This window comes from Panthera leo, chromosome A1 (assembly GCF_018350215.1).
Source record: "Panthera leo isolate Ple1 chromosome A1, P.leo_Ple1_pat1.1, whole genome shotgun sequence".
NCBI lineage: Eukaryota > Metazoa > Chordata > Mammalia > Carnivora > Felidae > Panthera > Panthera leo.
In genome coordinates, this window is record NC_056679.1 from 143,719,935 (window position 1) to 143,736,798 (window position 16,864).

A 16,864-nucleotide genomic window follows, 5' to 3' on the forward strand; every position below is an offset into this window, starting at 1 on the left:
AAACACACATAGAACAGGTGGGTACAACATATTTGGTTGGCAAATGAAGATAAAAGTTTATGTTGAAAAATAGTCTTTCATGTGAGAGTAATTTTATAAGTAATTTTTATATGAGAATAATTTTCTAGCTGCTGTATTTTAATCATAGTTGCAATGTTGGGCTTTTAGAATATATTTTTAAAATATTCTTTTATTTTAAAAATATGAAGAACTTCTTAGTTTATACAGTTCAGAATATACATTTTATTGGTGATGACACAATCCCCAAGTAGTATTCATTATTTTTATAAATCTCTCCAAAAGTCATTCGTATTAAAATGCTTAGCTCTTAAGAGGTCTAAAGTGTATATATTTAGATATGGTTTTATTTCTGAAAGTTCTTGTCAACTGATTCCGAGATAGAGGTGTGGCCCAGTATCCATCAAGAGACCTGCTGATTCCATTTGTGACTGCTTCAAACTTTGTCCCTAGGAAAATTACTCTAGTTTGCTTGTATGTAAAAACATTTTATAGGGGCGCCTGGGTGGCTCAGTTGGTTAAGGGTCCGACTTCGGCTCAGGTCATGACCTCACAGCTTGTGAGTTCAAGCCCTGCCATCAGGCTCTGTGCTGACAGCTCAGAGCCCGGAGCCTGTTTCGGATTTCTGTGGGTGTCTCTCTCTCTCTCCCTCCTCCACTTGTGCTCTGTTGCACTCTCTCTCTCTCTCTCTGAAAAATAAACATTTTTTTTTAATTTAAAAACATCTTATAAATATCAAGCCCCTTATTTTAGTCCTCACAACAACCATGTCACTAGGCACTATTATTCCCGTTTGACAGTTGAAGAAACAACTCCAGAAAAGTAACTGGGCCAAGACCACACCTCTCCTAAGACTTCCAGCTTCAGCCTGTGTTCCTATCCACATACTTGGCTACCTAGGGATATATAGGGATTGTTGCTTCTTAGCTTTTCACCAGGCCCTTATCAGTGAGTCTGCAGATAGAGATTTGGGAGACACTGACATAAAGGTAATAACTAAAGTCACCCTGGGGGAAGAAAACTAGATGCTGGAACCATCTAGAAAGTAGAACTCTGGAGAACCTCAAAAATGGGCCAAGGAAAAAGAACAAGAGCCAAGAAAAGGAGAGAACCGACCAAATGGAGCAATCCGGTAAGGCCAGTAGATCGAGGAAGACCACTGAAGAGCATCCTTTGGAGTTGGCAGTAAGAGGTTGTTAATGACCGAAATCATTGAACCCTACAGGTGACATGGGTGTCTTTCATGAAATGTAATTTCATCTCAGTAAAGCTGTTAAAAAAAAGTCACGGCCGGTAGAAGGGCTGCTGTAGCAGGGCTGACAGCTCATTTGCCAGGCTTCTCCACGGAGCCTACCTCATCAAGAATTCTCCGTGCAAAGCCATTGACATTTCTCTGTACAACTGTTCTTTGTCATTCCATTTTTAAAAAGCCAAAGGAACAGTTAAAAAAAAAAACCTTGTTTTTTCCTAACATGCTTTTCAATCAAACCGTCTCCTTTGTCCTGAGAATAAATGCTCTCTGCCTCCCAGGGCCTCACTGGCGCCATCAGCCCCTTCCCCTTTTGTCTTCCACGGCAGAGCTGGCAAGTCCTGGTGACGGTGGTTCACTCTAGCCTTCTTCTGCCCTCCCTGCTCTTCCCTCACGTCCGTGTGGCTCGCTGCAGCTTCCAGGCTGGCGGTGTCTTCCTCAACATTCACACAGTCTTCCAAGATGTACACATGGGCGGAGAGGCAGGCATGGGTGTCCCTAAATCTTGGCATCACTGAGTACCTACAAAAATAAACACAACTGCAGTCGCCTCGCTCACAGTTCTGAGCCCCAGCTCATCATCTGATCTTTGCAGGGATCTTACCGCTGCGGGCCTTGCAAACCGGGGTACACTGGTGATCAGACAAGGGGATGCAAAACCGAAAGGAGCTGCAGAAATCCTGAGCTGAATCCTTGCAGTGTGAATGCACAGTGCATTGAAGAGAGGCAAGGGGATGTGACATGTGTGGTAAGTTGTCTGTCACCTGCTCAATGATTTTTTTCCTCTTCCATTTCAAACACCAAGCCCTCCCCAGTTTCTCCTTGCTTCCAGGTAAAAAGTACTCAGAAGTGAAAACATTTCAATTGAGACACACACAGAATTTTATAGTAACAGGGTCAGCTGAGTTCGCGGAGAGCAATGTGAAGTCCATCGAACATCAGCTGCCTTTTCTCTCCCTGTCAGTCATGGGTCAACACCATTCCCTCAGGCACATCAGTGGTAGAGCCCTCCCTCCACTCTAGCACAGAGTAGATATCTACCCACAGAGTGGTAGATACCCTCTGTGGAGGGCCAAGAAGTGGGCGGCAAGAAGCGAAGGGGCCGCCTTCCCTCCCTCCCTCCCATCCACCGCCCTATTTATTCGGGGAATGTATTAGCATACTGCCATCCTTTCTAGCTGTCCTTAGAACCTGGCCTGATGCTCCAGGAAGCAGGTTGGAGGGAAGCGGTAGGCTGTTGCAACTCTCAGAGAACCCTCCTGTCTCCTGCCAGTGAACGCGAGGGGACAGAGGGCACTTTTCTGTCTCCACCTGCACCCAGATTCAGGAATAGCTCAGCGGATGGCCACTCTTCTCCCTATGTATTACCCAACCCTGGAGCCCATCTGGGGAGGAGCTGGCTGGCAAGAGAATTGACGTGGGTCTCGGGCCAGGTGGGTGCATGCTGGGCCCTTGGTGAAGAAGAGGGCCCTTTCTGACACCCACTCCTAAATCCCAGGCTCCAGAGTCCTCAGGGCTTCTAGACACTGAGAAGTCAGCCACTTCAGCTGCTTCCCAGTAAGTCAGGCCCATGGCAGGTGGCCCTTCAGACTGTGGGACTCCCAGGTTCACGACGGTCACTCCTGAGCTGCAGGATGGATTCTGGGAGACGCTTTCTCTCTTGTCTATACCTTGAACTTAGGCTTCTTTATCATTATGCTCACAAAATTTTCTACTGGGAGCATATCGCTTTTCAAATATTGGAAATGAGAAGAATTAGAATGAAGTTGAAGAAATGTAATAACATGCATTCTCTCTGGCAGCACAGATAGTCTGTAACAAGGTCCTGACAAAGGAGCAGGCTGGGTCAGAGGGAAAAACCCCACAACTTGCCTAATTCCTGTTGCCTGGGCATGTTTATTACCATTGAGAGGCGAGTGTAAATCTGTGTTTAAATCCTAATTTTCTGTGAACAAATTAATGACTTCCCTGGGATGGTGGGTGATGGAGCTCTTAATATGTTTTTGAATTTGTAATAAGGCACGACAACAGATGGTAAAGGATTAATACACTTGGTGTGACTACTAAAATAATTTAATCTGCCAGAAAATGGCTCATTAAAAATGTATTTGTTCCTAGAGGAAATTTTTTCTTTCATTAAAATGAGTCAAGGACCATACCCCATGGCCAAGCTTTCCAGGCCTTCTGAAGGCCCGCTGAAGCAACTGCACGGAAATAGGGGCACTTACGGGAGGGGTGTCTTTGGCCTCCTGCCTTCTAAATTCCCGGTTGCAGAAGGAAAGCATGGATGATTGAGAACAGGCAGGCTGCCGCTTAGGAAGTCACTGGTCTTCAATCACCTTCTTTTGATTAGCAAGGCCAGGAAATTTAATGTTTATTCATGTCAAGTTCTTTTTCCCTAAACCCTGCTTCTGTTCCTCAGGCTCTCTGTCCTCTCCCTGACTTTCTGGTTCCCTGTCCTTTTCCAGGTCCTCTTCCTCACTGTTCGTTCCTCTGTTCTGCCTTCCCCCTCTGCAGGTGCCTGTCCTGTTCCTGGGCTGGGCCCCCAGGTCCTACCTCATGCCTAGGGCACTACTTACTGAATAACTTCTTTTGTCTTCGGTTTGCCAGCGATCCTTGCTCGATAGCCTAGTTGTCTCACCTACAATGGGGTAACAATGACCTTGCAGTGTCATTGTAAGGATTGGAGACAATGGGTGTAGGGTCTGATACAGAATAACTATTGATGCCTCTTGTGCTGGCAATGAAGTGAGGGCTGGTGACAACAGGGTACTTGGGTAGACTTTTCCAGGGGTGGAGAGAACACACAGGCCCAGCCCTGGACCTGTGGGAATCTTCTTCTGCTAAAGGGCATGAATAAAGGTAAAGCACCTTGGAAGGTTACTCTTTTGATGGAAATTGATTTAGAAGACTGTTAAAATCAGAGATATGACTGCGGTTCAAGAATGATAAGGGAAGTGGCACAAAAGCCACATGCATTCGTTTCTGCTGGGAGAGGAAATTGAATAATCATGTGGAGAACAGGTTAACAGTAACTCTAAATTACAAATACCCTTTGAACCAGGAATTCCACACTAAGTACACCAGTACATGTGCAGAATGACCTATGTACTAGAGTAACTTGTTGTAGCCTTGTTTGCAATAGAAAAATGTTTTAAAAACCAGACACCCATCAGTAGAGGACTGGTTGAATTCATTAAGGCACATGCCTACCACTTTGGGTATGATATATCTGTGACCACTAAAAAGAGTGACATGATCTACTTGGAGTGATATGGAAAGAGCTCCAAATAAAGTACAGAACAATGGATATAGGTGCTGTCATTTGTGTTAAAAGTCAAAAGAAAAAGAATGCGTGTATTTGCTTGTCTGTGCATGTTGTATCTGTGGAAGTATACATAATAATGGATGGCCTGAGCCAAAAAAATAGGAATGGGGAGGAGTCTTGGTTCTATCTCCCTTTGTACCTTTTGATTCATAAGACTATTCAAAAAATAATAGTTTTAAAATCCTACCCAACAAGGCGGTGTAGCTCTGGGCCCTCCCTCTGGGGAAGCACATATGATTAGCAGGGATTCACAGGGTCAGAGCTGAGGCCCTTGTCTGCCACCTGCCTCCTCCCAGGCTTGGTTTCCCGAACTTCTCCTGCGCTTTCCCTTCACAGTGTGGCATTGGTTGGGCTGGCGATGGCTATATCTGCGGAAAGGATGTGGACATTGACAGTTACCCCGATGAAGAACTGCCGTGCTCTGCCAGGAACTGCAAGAAGGTAAGGAGGGCACACAAGAAAAACACCACATTCGCTGTGGGCTGTCCAGAGCCAGAGCTTATATGGGGGAGGGTTCCATTTAAAACTGCATTTTGAAAGTAGCTGCATATCAAACGTAGCCAAACAGCCATCAACAGGAAAGTCAGGCGGCTACAGTCAGTCTTGAGGTTAGAAATCATTTCTGACCTAAGACAGATGTAGATGGGGGTGGGGAAATACGGAGAGGTTGATAAAAGGGTACAGACGGGATACGAAGGGATAAGAAGAATAAACCTGAGGATCTAATGTATAACATGGTGACTATAGTTGTTAACCCTGTATTGTCTAACTGCAGTTGGCTAAAAGGATAGAACTTAAATGTTCTCACCCACACACAAAGAGCCAGTGAGATGTTGGATGTGTTAACTCAATGGTGGGAATCCTTTCACAACATAAAGGTATATTAAATAATCACAGTGTACACTTCAAATATATTAGAATTTTGCCAGGTATACATCAATAAAGCTGAAAAAAAAGTCAGATGCAGATGTTTCTCTGAGCTCTTGTTTCTTCTCCTTAGGATAATTGCAAGTATGTGCCAAATTCTGGCCAAGAAGATGCAGACAGAGATGGCATAGGAGATGCTTGTGACGACGACGCTGACGGAGACGGGATCCTGAATGAGCAGGTACTTGCTCTGCCAGCCGGGCGCATGAATTGCCACATACCAGGGATGCAGAAGAAAGCCTGCGAAGTCCCCTATTTGTATTAGTCATTCCCCATGGTAGTTGCCGTGCCTGTGATCCCCTGGCATCGTGGCTCTCTCTCCTGAGTTCTGACAGCACATGACAATGGGGTGGGGCTGGCTGGCATCCACTGCAGGACCGGAGACCTTGGAGGGATTCAGTAAAGTCTGATTAAATGGTCTTCTGATCCGTTAGGATAACTGTGTCCTGACTCACAATGTGGACCAAAGGAACAGTGACAAAGATATCTTTGGGGACGCCTGTGACAACTGCCGGAATGTCCTGAATAATGACCAGAAAGACACTGATGGAGATGGAAAAGGAGACGCCTGTGATGATGACATGGATGGAGATGGTGGGCTTGTCTTGCTTTGTCTTTTATGTGGGACTCATGTGTCCTTTTGCCCTTGTTCTCTGTTAGGAGCAGAAATAGCATTGCTAACTCAGAGGGCCTCCCACATGGAGTGGTTTCCTGCAGCTTGTGTCTGGCCCGCCTCTTTCTATGGAAGGAGACTCCATAGCCCACTCCTCTATTTAATAACCCTGGGTGTTTCTGGAATTCTACATCTTTGCCAGAAACTTTGTGGGGATTACTTCGAGCAGCGTATTTGCAGGCCATGTGTCTTCCTAGAAAGAGTAGATCTCCCCCACCCCCACTTCCCACCTGTGAGATTCCTGGGAGCAGAGAATTGCATGAGAGGGCCTTGAGCAGGGTCACAAACTACAGATTCTGGGTCTGGCTCCTCCTGCGGAGAATCAGGCATCTCCCGGAAGACGGGCCCTTCCCCTGCCTATTCTGGGAAGAGTGTGGAGGCAGGAGTGGGCCAGCTCTAGGCTCCACTCAAGAGGCCTTCTAGTGTGGGCTGTGTGAATGGCAACCCCCAGAGCACAGTTTGAGCTCTGGAGCCTCTCAGGATGGGAGGCAGAACATTTGTTTCTGTGTAGCTTCCATAGCATATAGATGACTATCATCAAAGTATAGGCTGGATGTGATAGTTTTTGAAAAATATTTCACATCACAAGGGCCTTGAAGGAAAATCTTTAGAAATACACTCCCGGCCCTCCACCTACTCACCCACCACACACACACACACACACACACACACACACACACACCGCTCCAGAATATCCACACCTCCCTAAAACATGACCTCATCCTCTGCAAGCCCTACTGATGATCAGATCCAGTGGTATGCTGGTAAACCAGTTCAACAAACCAAAAAAAGCTCCAAGATGTAGCATTTGCCAGTTTCTATGCTATAAATACCACTCCCACCATGACTGATTACAGGCTGCTTGCATGACAGGACATAGACAACAGTTGGGAAGAGGGGGGGCACGGTGGGCCCAGCCCTTGGGTCCCAGTCTTTATTCACATCGCCACAAGGTCCTCCCTCTCCAGGGCTGGCCCACCTAGCCCTCATGACCTTTTCATCTGGTTACATGATAGTCCTTGACATCTTGCACAACTTCTAACTGCATGGAGAAATGCCTCAGATCGCTGTTCATTTTTAAGTCTCCCAGAATCCATCCTTTGAGGGTACATCCAGATAAGTGCTGAGAAAGGTAGTGGCTCTTGGAGCACAGCTCAACAGAAGTCACTCACCCCAGGCCTGGGTAGAGGCTTGATCTCTTAGCACCCTGAAGCCTGTCTTCTAGATCTGTGTGTTCACCTGACTCAGGGAACCATTCCTTTCTTGTAGGAATAAAAAACATTCTGGACAACTGCCCAAAAGTTCCCAATCGTGACCAACGGGACAGGGATGGTGATGGCGTGGGGGATGCCTGTGACAGTTGTCCTGATGTCAGTAACCCTAACCAGGTGAGGAGCGTTTGAGGGCCTCATACTCTAGGCTGAGCTCCCCTATGTGAAGATTCTTTAAGACGGGTGCCTAGAAAAACAGCAGAGCACACTGGCTCAGCTCCTTGCTGTTGCACTTACCTACCAGAGCAGACATGGTAGAATTGCACACCTTAGGTCTGGAGGTGGTAGGAAGAACGCTTCATGAGACCTAAGGCCCTCTGGGCTAATCTCATGGGCTGTAGAGTGCCTATGTAGAGTGCCTTAGTAGTAGGAATTTAATGATGCCCAAAACAAGTCTTTTTGCTGGAAGGAAAATGTAGCATGGAAACTAACCTTTGGGAGCCTGTGCCCTTTTAGTCCCCAAGCCCCTATACAGCCTATGTCTGGACATTTCAGATGAAGTTCAGTTAGCGCCGTGTTGTTTCCCTTCTCGCTTCCTGTCTGGATAATTGGGTATGATGTGTCATGTATTTTTAAAGCCCTGAGAGAGGGGCGTCATTGTTGCCCTCTGTGACTCACTCCCATTCTGGCTTAATTCCAACATGCAGAAGCAAAGCCAAATCAGTTTGCCTTGTCCCCATGCCTTTGGCTGGCTCTCCTCAGACCCGTGCCAGAGTTCCACGTCTCCACCTGCCACCATCCTGCCCCGGCGCCCTTTCCAATCAGCTCATCTGGTGTGTAGGCAGCCCAGCCATGTGGCTTGATATTTTGGAAGGCTTTTTTGACAATTCAGCATTGTGCCTACACCAATATGGTGCTGTCCTTTTGCAGTTCTGCACCAACCCAATTCCAGAGAGACTTCCTGAGATGCAGTGGTGAGGGGCCAGATCTGCCTTCTCTGGAACGTTCTGTGCATGAAGGCCCAGGGATAAATAATTACATGCTCTGTTCTCTTTGCAGTCTGATGTGGATAACGACCTGGTTGGGGACTCCTGTGACACCAATCAGGACAGGTAGGGCACATTTCTCAGCTGCATGAAGGCCCGATGAAAAATTTAGAGGGAATTTTAGCTTTCGGAGCTTTCTGCTGCCACCTTGCTTTGGGATCTCTCTGAATACATTGAGAGAGATTGAGCTACTGGTGGGAAAATAGCCCTGCCTCTGGCCAGGGTCACCGCACTTCCTTGAAAGTTCTCTATAGCCAGGTGACGGTGTCAGGAGGGGCCACGAGGCACTCCAGCAAGTGAGATTCTAGCACAGGAGAGGCAGTAGAGCATCATGCTTCAGACCCGGGCTCTGGATGATACACAGCTAGATAAATCCCAACCCCTTCACTTACAAACTACCTAACCTTAACCAGGTCATCAAATCTCTGTGCCTCAGTTTTCTCATCTGAAAAATGGGGACGACAATGGCACGTAGCCAGGTCTGTTGTGAAGATGGAGTTAATTTACGAAGAGTGCACATCACAGCTTCCCTTACATAGCTAGCACTCAGTAGGTATGAGCTCTTTTATTATTATAGTCTTTCAGCTCAGGGAAGCTTCACCATCATCCCAAAATAGGAAACTGTCAGTTTGCTGAGAGATCACTGTTATTTCATTGTCCTTGGAATTTTTTCGTGTTGTGTCCCTTTATTGGTGGTATTGTCCTGTGCAAATGAGTTTTGTCAACCCGTCTAGCCCCACACCATGTAGTCCTATATTAAGACACAGGGCTGGATCAGATGCTGTAGCAACATTAGCAAGAACACAGACAAGTGTATCTCTGCCCTGGAGGCGCCTGTGGTCCCAGGCTCTGTCCCCTTTCATCTCCATCAGGGATGCTTGTCGGGGCGGCAGGACAGGGATGAGAGAGGGAAAGGACCCTGAAAGGCAAAGCAGGGCCTCCCTTCTCAACCCCTGGGAGGTGGCCCTATCCCCAGTGGTTCTTGAGCCCAACCTTGTGCAAGGACAGCTGCCATAAAGTCCCATTTCTGTCCTTGTGCTCAGTGTCCTTGCTGCAAAGTATGTGTCAGCCAAGTGCACTTAATCCTACTTCTCAATGCAGTCTCAGTTTCTTCATCTGCAAAGTAGAGAGAATTAAATGCACCTTGCAGGTTCTGTAAGAATAAAAGCTAAAGTAGGTAACGCTGCTGGCAGAGTGCTGGTCCACAGGTGACCTGCACCAAACAGTGGCTGTGTTATTGTTACCACCACACGAGGAGAGGGCCACAGAGTCTGCCCTAGGAGGTCTCCATTTCTAAGTGGAACCTTCCCTAAGGGATGGACATCAAGAATGTTCCTTGGTGCAGGTGGTCTTGCACCGACTGCCATCTACGGAATCTCTAAAATATCCTATCCTGTCACCCTGTAGATATTTGCCTAAAATAAATGACTCATTCTGCTACATTCTAATTCCCATAAACTTGAACCTTCGGGAGGAGGACAGGAACTGCTTGTTTTTGCATAAAAATGTGCAAGGCCGTATAGAATGGCTGCTGATGGAAACGGCTCGATCTTAGGATTTAAAAGTCAGCCCTGCTACAGGCACAGGAATTCCGCTGTTTGAGCCATGTCATCTTCTACTTGCCCAGATTGGCCTCGTTTTCTCTGGGACCCATCTGGGACATGTGGCCTGGAGGGCATGGGCTGGTGTCTGGCTTCCCTCCCCTGTCTGGGATAGGCCATGGGTAGAATGAGGTGAAAGGGACATCTGCTCTGATACAGAGTAGCCAAAGAGGGCCTCCATCAACACGGGGAAAAAAACTCTGGGGACAGGGCAGTCTCCTCCTCGAGTGGCTCTAAGGCCTGGAAAAAAGAAATGTCAGGTGGAGAATGAGGGTTCTGAGAAGTGCTTTAGAGCAGGACTGAGCCCAGCCTCCATGCTTGCTTCTCAGGCAGGGGCCGCCCCCTCCTCTCTGCCATTCTTCCTGAGGCATGCACATATGATCCTTCTTGGGTCTGCTGGCCAGGGATTGTGAAGAGGAATGGAAAACACTGGAGGGCTTCCTAGGAGCCAGCACATACAAGTACTCTGTCATAGATTAAATTGCAATATGCAAAATTCTAATCACAGAAGCATTTAATCTTCATAACAACGCAATGAGGTAGGCTCTGTTACTCCCATTTTACAGATGTAGACACTGAGCCACAGAGGGGTCAAGTATCACGCCTGGGGCTGCATGCTAGTAAGTGGCTGAGCCAGGATTCACTGAGCAGCCTGGCTTCACTGCCCCTCACTTTGTTCCCTTTGCACAGTCTCAGCTGGAGGTGGCGGGGTGTGGGGAGGTGATCACAGTCCCCAGGGACTGATAGGAACATCTGGTCACAAAACCAAAAATCAACCTTTATCTTGAGTAGGATATGATGTGCTTGTTTCAACAAGATGAGGAAGTGGAGAAAATGGTCTCGGAGGCCCACAGGGCAGCCCTGTCTAAGGACATGTGGGTCAACAGAGACCAAGCCCCCACACCCAACTCTCACTTCCTCCCTGCTCTCCGGTCACCTGTGCCACAAACCACCTCTTCCTCCTCCCACAGTGATGGAGATGGACACCAGGACAGCACAGACAACTGCCCCACCGTCATTAACAGCGCCCAGCTGGACACTGATAAGGATGGCATCGGTGACGAGTGTGATGATGATGATGACAACGATGGCATCCCAGACGTGGTGCCCCCGGGACCAGACAACTGCCGGCTGGTCCCCAACCCAGCCCAGGAGGATAGCAACAGTAGGCGGGCTCAGCCTCGGGTTGCACGGGGGCCCCCAGGCTCCGTTCTGTCAGGCACACGGTGGCACGCTTCTCCTAGGGCCTCTCTGAGGAGCCACAGTTTGGGTGGTCAGCAGACAGCTGGTAGACACCACTGGCGAGCTCCGTCAGAGAAGCACTGCCCTGCAGCCTGAGTAGCCCTGGGATGAGGTCACGTGGGCCAGGGAAGCAGCCACACGATTCCCCTCAAAGGGCTTGGGGAGCTGCTCGTCTCACAGGAGTCCCAAGCTCAGATGGCTACAGAGGTGAGGCCAGTAAGGAAGAGTGTGCACAAAGCCAGAAATGACACAGAGTAGTGAGGACTTTGGCGAGTGGGGGAGGGTACGCCCATCCACAGCTCAGCAGTTCAGTTCAAATATCTTAATACCAGGTCAGCTGAACAAAACAAACCATGAGCCAGAGGAGCCAGAGAGCCTAAGGATCACCAGCTGGTCTTAGAGACTGTCTGGTGATGATAATTTCCCTGTTTTTCATATGTTCTAGAGAAAGTACTATAGATGTTTGCTTATGTAAGATCAGCCTTAAGATTCACCACTTGGTGAACCCCAGCATCCTGACCCAAGGTTTCTGACAAGATCAGTTTTATAGAGTTGCCTACCACACCACTCTACCCCCAGAAAATTCTTTTGGTCACCTACAGTGGGGTTCAGCAACCAACCATGATGACTCCAGGATGGGGCTCGGGGCCATCTCAGACATGGCTGCTGCTGGGCTCCTCTGCCCACATGGGTGGAGAGTCATAGCCCTGGAGGTGGGGTGTCATAGCCCTGGAGGTGGGGTGTGGGCTCCCTCCAGCTCCTTGCCCAGCCCTGTCTCCGTCAAGCACAGAGTGGGCGGTAGCCAGCTCCTCTCCTCCTCCCCCGCCCCACCCAGGAGATGGCGTGGGAGACATCTGTGAGACTGACTTTGACCAGGACCAGGTCATCGATCGGATCGATGTCTGCCCAGAGAATGCGGAGGTCACATTGACCGACTTCAGGGCCTACCAGACAGTAGTCCTGGACCCTGAAGGGGATGCCCAGATTGATCCCAATTGGGTGGTCCTGAACCAGGTAAGCGTCACGTGGTCAACAGCAGCTCAGCTCTGCCTCTCAGCACAGGTCGTCCTGGGAGAAGTGGGTAACAGTGACAGGGGGCACTGTTTCGGACTGCACTTACTCCTCATAATCACCCTATGACAGAGCACTTTCATTAGCCCTGTTTTACACATCAAGTCCCATCAATCCGAAATGATTGCTCCGGGTAGCAATGCAGGTGATGGCTAAGAATGCTGGAACTGGGACCCAGGCAATCTGACCCCAGAGCCATGCTACTGATCTCTCCAGGGGACTGCCTCCTGCATGTCTTCCTTATTGTGTAGCTACAAAGAGCAGGCACAGAGAGGCTTGGGTTTTTTAGTGTCACCCAGGAAGTCACATTCATTAGAAGTCTATATTCTCTCAATTAAGCTGATTCAATAAACCCTTAATTACAGTTTTAGCAAAATAATCTCTATTCAGCTTCTCTTTCCCCCCTCACAAGTATGTGCTTTCTTTGAGGACATAACGAGGTAGAACAGTTCCTCAGGTAATTAAATCTTTGTGTGGAGGTCAGACCTTGCTGACCACTCACCAATGGTGCCAGAGGCTCTGGGCTTCCTTGAGCTTTCTCCACCCTCTAAGATGGCCTTCAACTCTCTCTGCAGGGCATGGAGATTGTGCAGACTATGAACAGCGATCCTGGCCTGGCAGTGGGTATGTCCAGGGCATCAGGAGCACGTGTATAGAATCCACTCGTTGCAGCTCCTCATGTGGCTGGTCTGCCTCTCTGATCTTCTTCTGATCCCTGCAGGGTACACGGCATTCAACGGAGTTGACTTTGAAGGGACCTTCCACGTAAACACCCAGACAGACGATGACTACGCTGGCTTCATCTTTGGTTACCAAGACAGCTCCAGCTTCTACGTAGTCATGTGGAAGCAGACAGAGCAGACATATTGGCAAGCCACGCCATTCCGCGCTGTGGCGGAACCTGGCATCCAGCTTAAGGTACCAACAGCTCTAAGATACTCATCTCTCTTCGGAGCCCTCTTTTTAAATCCTCTGTTGTCCCATGTAGCATTTAGTTCATCTGTGAAATCGAGGTGTTTGTGCTACAGTACACCCAGGGCTTGGCCTTCATTCTTGGGTACAAGCTGTGTCCTAACCTCTGGGTGACTGATGGTGAAAATGTCAGTCTGAGTAGGGCTCAAGAGTTGGGAGAGATTTGGGGGTATGTCACCAGGCACAACATACCAGTTTAACTGGCTAATCTGTTCCCTTGATGGGGCCAGCTGTGTACAGGAGGGCTGAGCCGCTGCCTCCCTCACTCCTGCTTGGAGAAAAGGCACACTTTAGAGCTCTCAGAAACACATGTGGGGAGCAATGGATTTACAGCAGGAAAAAAAGTGGAATGGGTTAGTGGGGTATCAGCCAGAGGTGGTTATTAAAGGGTTGAAGGTCACCTCAGGAGAAAGGGCATTTAAGTGTTTACGCTTTTGTCCAAATCCAAGACAGCCAGATTGTAACCATGAAGTCACCACCCCAGGGACCCAGGAAGCAGGAAGGGTGGTCTGTGTATTTGGTTCTACCGTGCTCGTGTCCTTTCCAGGCTGTTAAGTCTAAGACAGGCCCAGGGGAGCATCTCCGCAACTCCCTGTGGCACACCGGGGACACGAGTGACCAGGTCCGGCTGCTGTGGAAGGACTCGAGGAACGTGGGCTGGAAGGACAAGGTGTCCTACCGCTGGTTCCTGCAGCACAGGCCCCAGGTGGGCTACATAAGGTACGTGGAAGACATCTCACCTTGCACTTGAAGCAAAGCACATCCTCATTGTACGTCACAGAGCCTTCACCGCCCTGACCCTGGATGGCCCTCCAAGGGCATGCTTCCAAGACTCAGGCCATGGCTCCCAGAAAAGTAGTAGGAGAAAGACACCCAAGCTCAAACTAACCAGCTGGACATTACGGCCCAACTGGGGGTAGAGGGACTTTCTGCACGGGAGGTGTCAGCGTTGGGGAAGGAGGTGCTTGAGTGGTGACCCCCTTTCTGCCATGCTGACCACTGTGAGGCAAGGCCTGGGTAAGCCTCCTATCCACACCTGCCCTGTATGGTGGCTTGTTCACGAATATTCATGCTGCACTGCGGTGGGTCCCTTTTTTGGTCTCTTCCCCTCTGGACTATCAACTCCCTGAAGACAGTGCCTGTATCTCCTTTTACCTTGGTCTCCCCACTCTCGGGCCTGTACCACATGCGGCAGGAACGGATCTTCACGTGAGCCAACACCATCTGCCTCATTTCCCTATAGGACTATTTAAAAAACAAGCACTAAAAACTCTTCTCAGAAATGAGGATGGCTTAGGCTACATCTTTGAAATTTAGACCATGTACTTACTTGCTCATTCCTCAAACGTGCAGATCAACACCAACGACAGCTTATGTAGACCAGTTGCAGTCTCCTGACCAGGAAACCAGCCTGGTGGAAAAAAGAAAATCATGGTGGCTAATTCACGTTTTGTTCTTCTTTGAGCATTTAGTCAAATGTACTGTTTGTCGCACAGTAAGACATTCATGTTCTGAGCCTTATGAAGCCTAATGCCTTCTTTTCTGTCCCAAAATGCAGTCATAGAATATACAATCTGCCTGCACATAATTTGCAAAACTAATTCCCTAACACTGTAAGAGAAAAATAATAATTTATGACAAAATCATGTAAATGCTTAAACACCACTACACCACAACACAAAATGAAATAGAAGCAGTGACATTCTAATGCAGGTTTTTCTGCTGGTGAGTTAACTTCTAACAAGGTGAACAACTCTTTTTAAGCAAAACAAAGTAGTTGTTTCTCAATTTACCCCCCCCAAGTTCAGTATATATTAAAACAGTGCAAAAAATACTTGATGTTCTCAAGTAAACGGAAGTTAGGGTCTAGGCCCGCCCTGATAATTATAAGCAGGGTTTTCACCTACCCAAGTGACGAAGGAACACTCCAAAGGAGTATAGGATGCAGGACAAGTTGTGACTGTTCTCTCCAGGGCTTTGTAAGCCATTCAGCTTCCCTGGCTTCTGTCATAAAATGCCAGACAGGGGCGCCTGGGTGGCGCAGTCGGTTAAGCGTCCGACTTCAGCCAGGTCACGATCTCGCGGTCTGTGAGTTCGAGCCCCGCGTCAGGCTCTGGGCTGATGGCTCGGAGCCTGGAGCTTGTTTCCGATTCTGTGTCTCCCTCTCTCTCTGCCCCTCCCCCGTTCATGCTCTGTCTCTCTCTGTCCCAAAAATAAATAAAAAACGTTGAAAAAAAAAAAAAAAAAATTAAAATGCCAGACAAAGAGCCACAAATTTCTAAAGCCCTTGTTTAGGGGAGGGCTGTTGCTCCCGTGGAGGATCACTATTCTGAGATTGAACCAGGTGCTACCAGTCAGACCTCAGGAAAAGCAGTGATTTTTCAGTATGTTGTCTGGACAAGGTAACTCACAGGACAATGAGGTCACAAAGCCTCTTGGCCATGGTTCACACTGTGGTTTCTCTTTAACTCATCAGCAAGTACCCATCGAATATGACTCTGTGCCCAGCATTGTGTTAGGCTTTTGGAGAGAAAGAATATGGGAGGACAGGAACATACAGTCCTTGACCTCATGGAACTTCCAGTCCAAGAGGGAAGGGGTCACAGCTGGAGCACAACCCAGGGCTGTGAAAAATGGAGTATGAAACAGCAAAGATGTGGGTATTTAAGAAGTGAGGCCCCTCAGGAGCACCTGGGTGGCTCAGTCAGTTAGCTGGTTGGCTCAGGTCACGATTTTGTGGTCCCTGGGTTTGAGCTCCCTGTCAGGCTCTGTGCTGACAGCTCGGAGCCCGGAGCTTGCTTTGGATTCTGTGTCTCCCTCTCTCTCTGACCCTTCCCAGCTCATGCTCTCTCTCTCAAAAATTTAAAAAAAAAAAAAATTTTTTTAAGTGGGGCCCCTGGGTCCCACAGTGGGTGCTTCACCTTGACTTGGGTTTGAGGTTCATGAAGACCGGCTTGGGCTGTGTTGTCCGCAGAGTGCGCTTTTATGAAGGCTCTGAGTTGGTAGCTGACTCCGGGGTCACCATAGACACCACCATGCGTGGAGGCCGGCTTGGCGTGTTCTGCTTCTCCCAAGAAAACATCATTTGGTCCAACCTCAAATATCGCTGCAATGGTAATGTGCATTCTTGTTACTATACAATATTATTACTATCATTAATCAGAAAACGCCGCCTTATTTTTACAGCACATTTTCTTCTCAGGAGCTCCAAGCTCATGCGGCATATTCGTTAAAATGTAACAGTCTCTGTGTAACCAAAGTAAATGGTAGATCTCATTTTTCCTACTTGGTAGATGAGGACATTGAGACCCACAGAATTTAACTGCTTGGCTTAGGATTTGGGGTTCAGTGAGAAATTCAGTCAGATTTAATTTACGGCAGCCTTTATTTTCTCATGGCTCAGACATAATCACACTCAAAATCCATTCTGCCTGCTAATTTCCTCTAGGCCTATGAATGAGCACTCCCGGGCTTTAAGCCAACAATTTGCAAAGCAGCCTGAAGTAGAAAATGGCTGTGGAGGCTT

General features: G+C 48.3%; 1 protein-coding gene and 1 long non-coding RNA gene across 4 annotated transcripts in view; one reads left to right on the plus strand and one right to left on the minus strand.

Moving 5' to 3' along the window:
• The window catches only part of THBS4 (thrombospondin 4), a 45,197-nt gene that overhangs the window by 27,990 nt on the left and 343 nt on the right, over window positions 1–16,864 (plus strand). The window contains exons 10-21 of the mRNA XM_042942122.1: window positions 1,863–2,015; window positions 4,932–5,036; window positions 5,596–5,703; window positions 5,957–6,116; window positions 7,465–7,583; window positions 8,466–8,518; window positions 11,025–11,218; window positions 12,131–12,309; window positions 12,942–12,990; window positions 13,088–13,284; window positions 13,886–14,058; window positions 16,313–16,452. Coding sequence (XP_042798056.1) covers window positions 1,863–2,015; window positions 4,932–5,036; window positions 5,596–5,703; window positions 5,957–6,116; window positions 7,465–7,583; window positions 8,466–8,518; window positions 11,025–11,218; window positions 12,131–12,309; window positions 12,942–12,990; window positions 13,088–13,284; window positions 13,886–14,058; window positions 16,313–16,452 — 1,630 coding nt within the window. The remainder of the gene's footprint in view (window positions 1–1,862; window positions 2,016–4,931; window positions 5,037–5,595; window positions 5,704–5,956; window positions 6,117–7,464; window positions 7,584–8,465; window positions 8,519–11,024; window positions 11,219–12,130; window positions 12,310–12,941; window positions 12,991–13,087; window positions 13,285–13,885; window positions 14,059–16,312; window positions 16,453–16,864) is intronic.
• On the minus strand, window positions 1,090–15,351 carry LOC122222106. Of its 3 annotated transcripts, XR_006203604.1 has the most exons (5): window positions 15,246–15,351; window positions 14,669–14,749; window positions 13,531–14,583; window positions 4,783–4,963; window positions 1,090–1,789 (listed from the first exon to the last, which is right to left on the minus strand). It is a non-coding gene; the product is annotated as an uncharacterized LOC122222106 (long non-coding RNA). The 3 variants fall into 3 exon arrangements; XR_006203602.1 differs by lacking the exons at window positions 1,090–1,789; window positions 4,783–4,963 and having other exon boundaries at window positions 12,695–13,606; XR_006203603.1 differs by lacking the exons at window positions 1,090–1,789; window positions 4,783–4,963 and having other exon boundaries at window positions 12,695–13,609.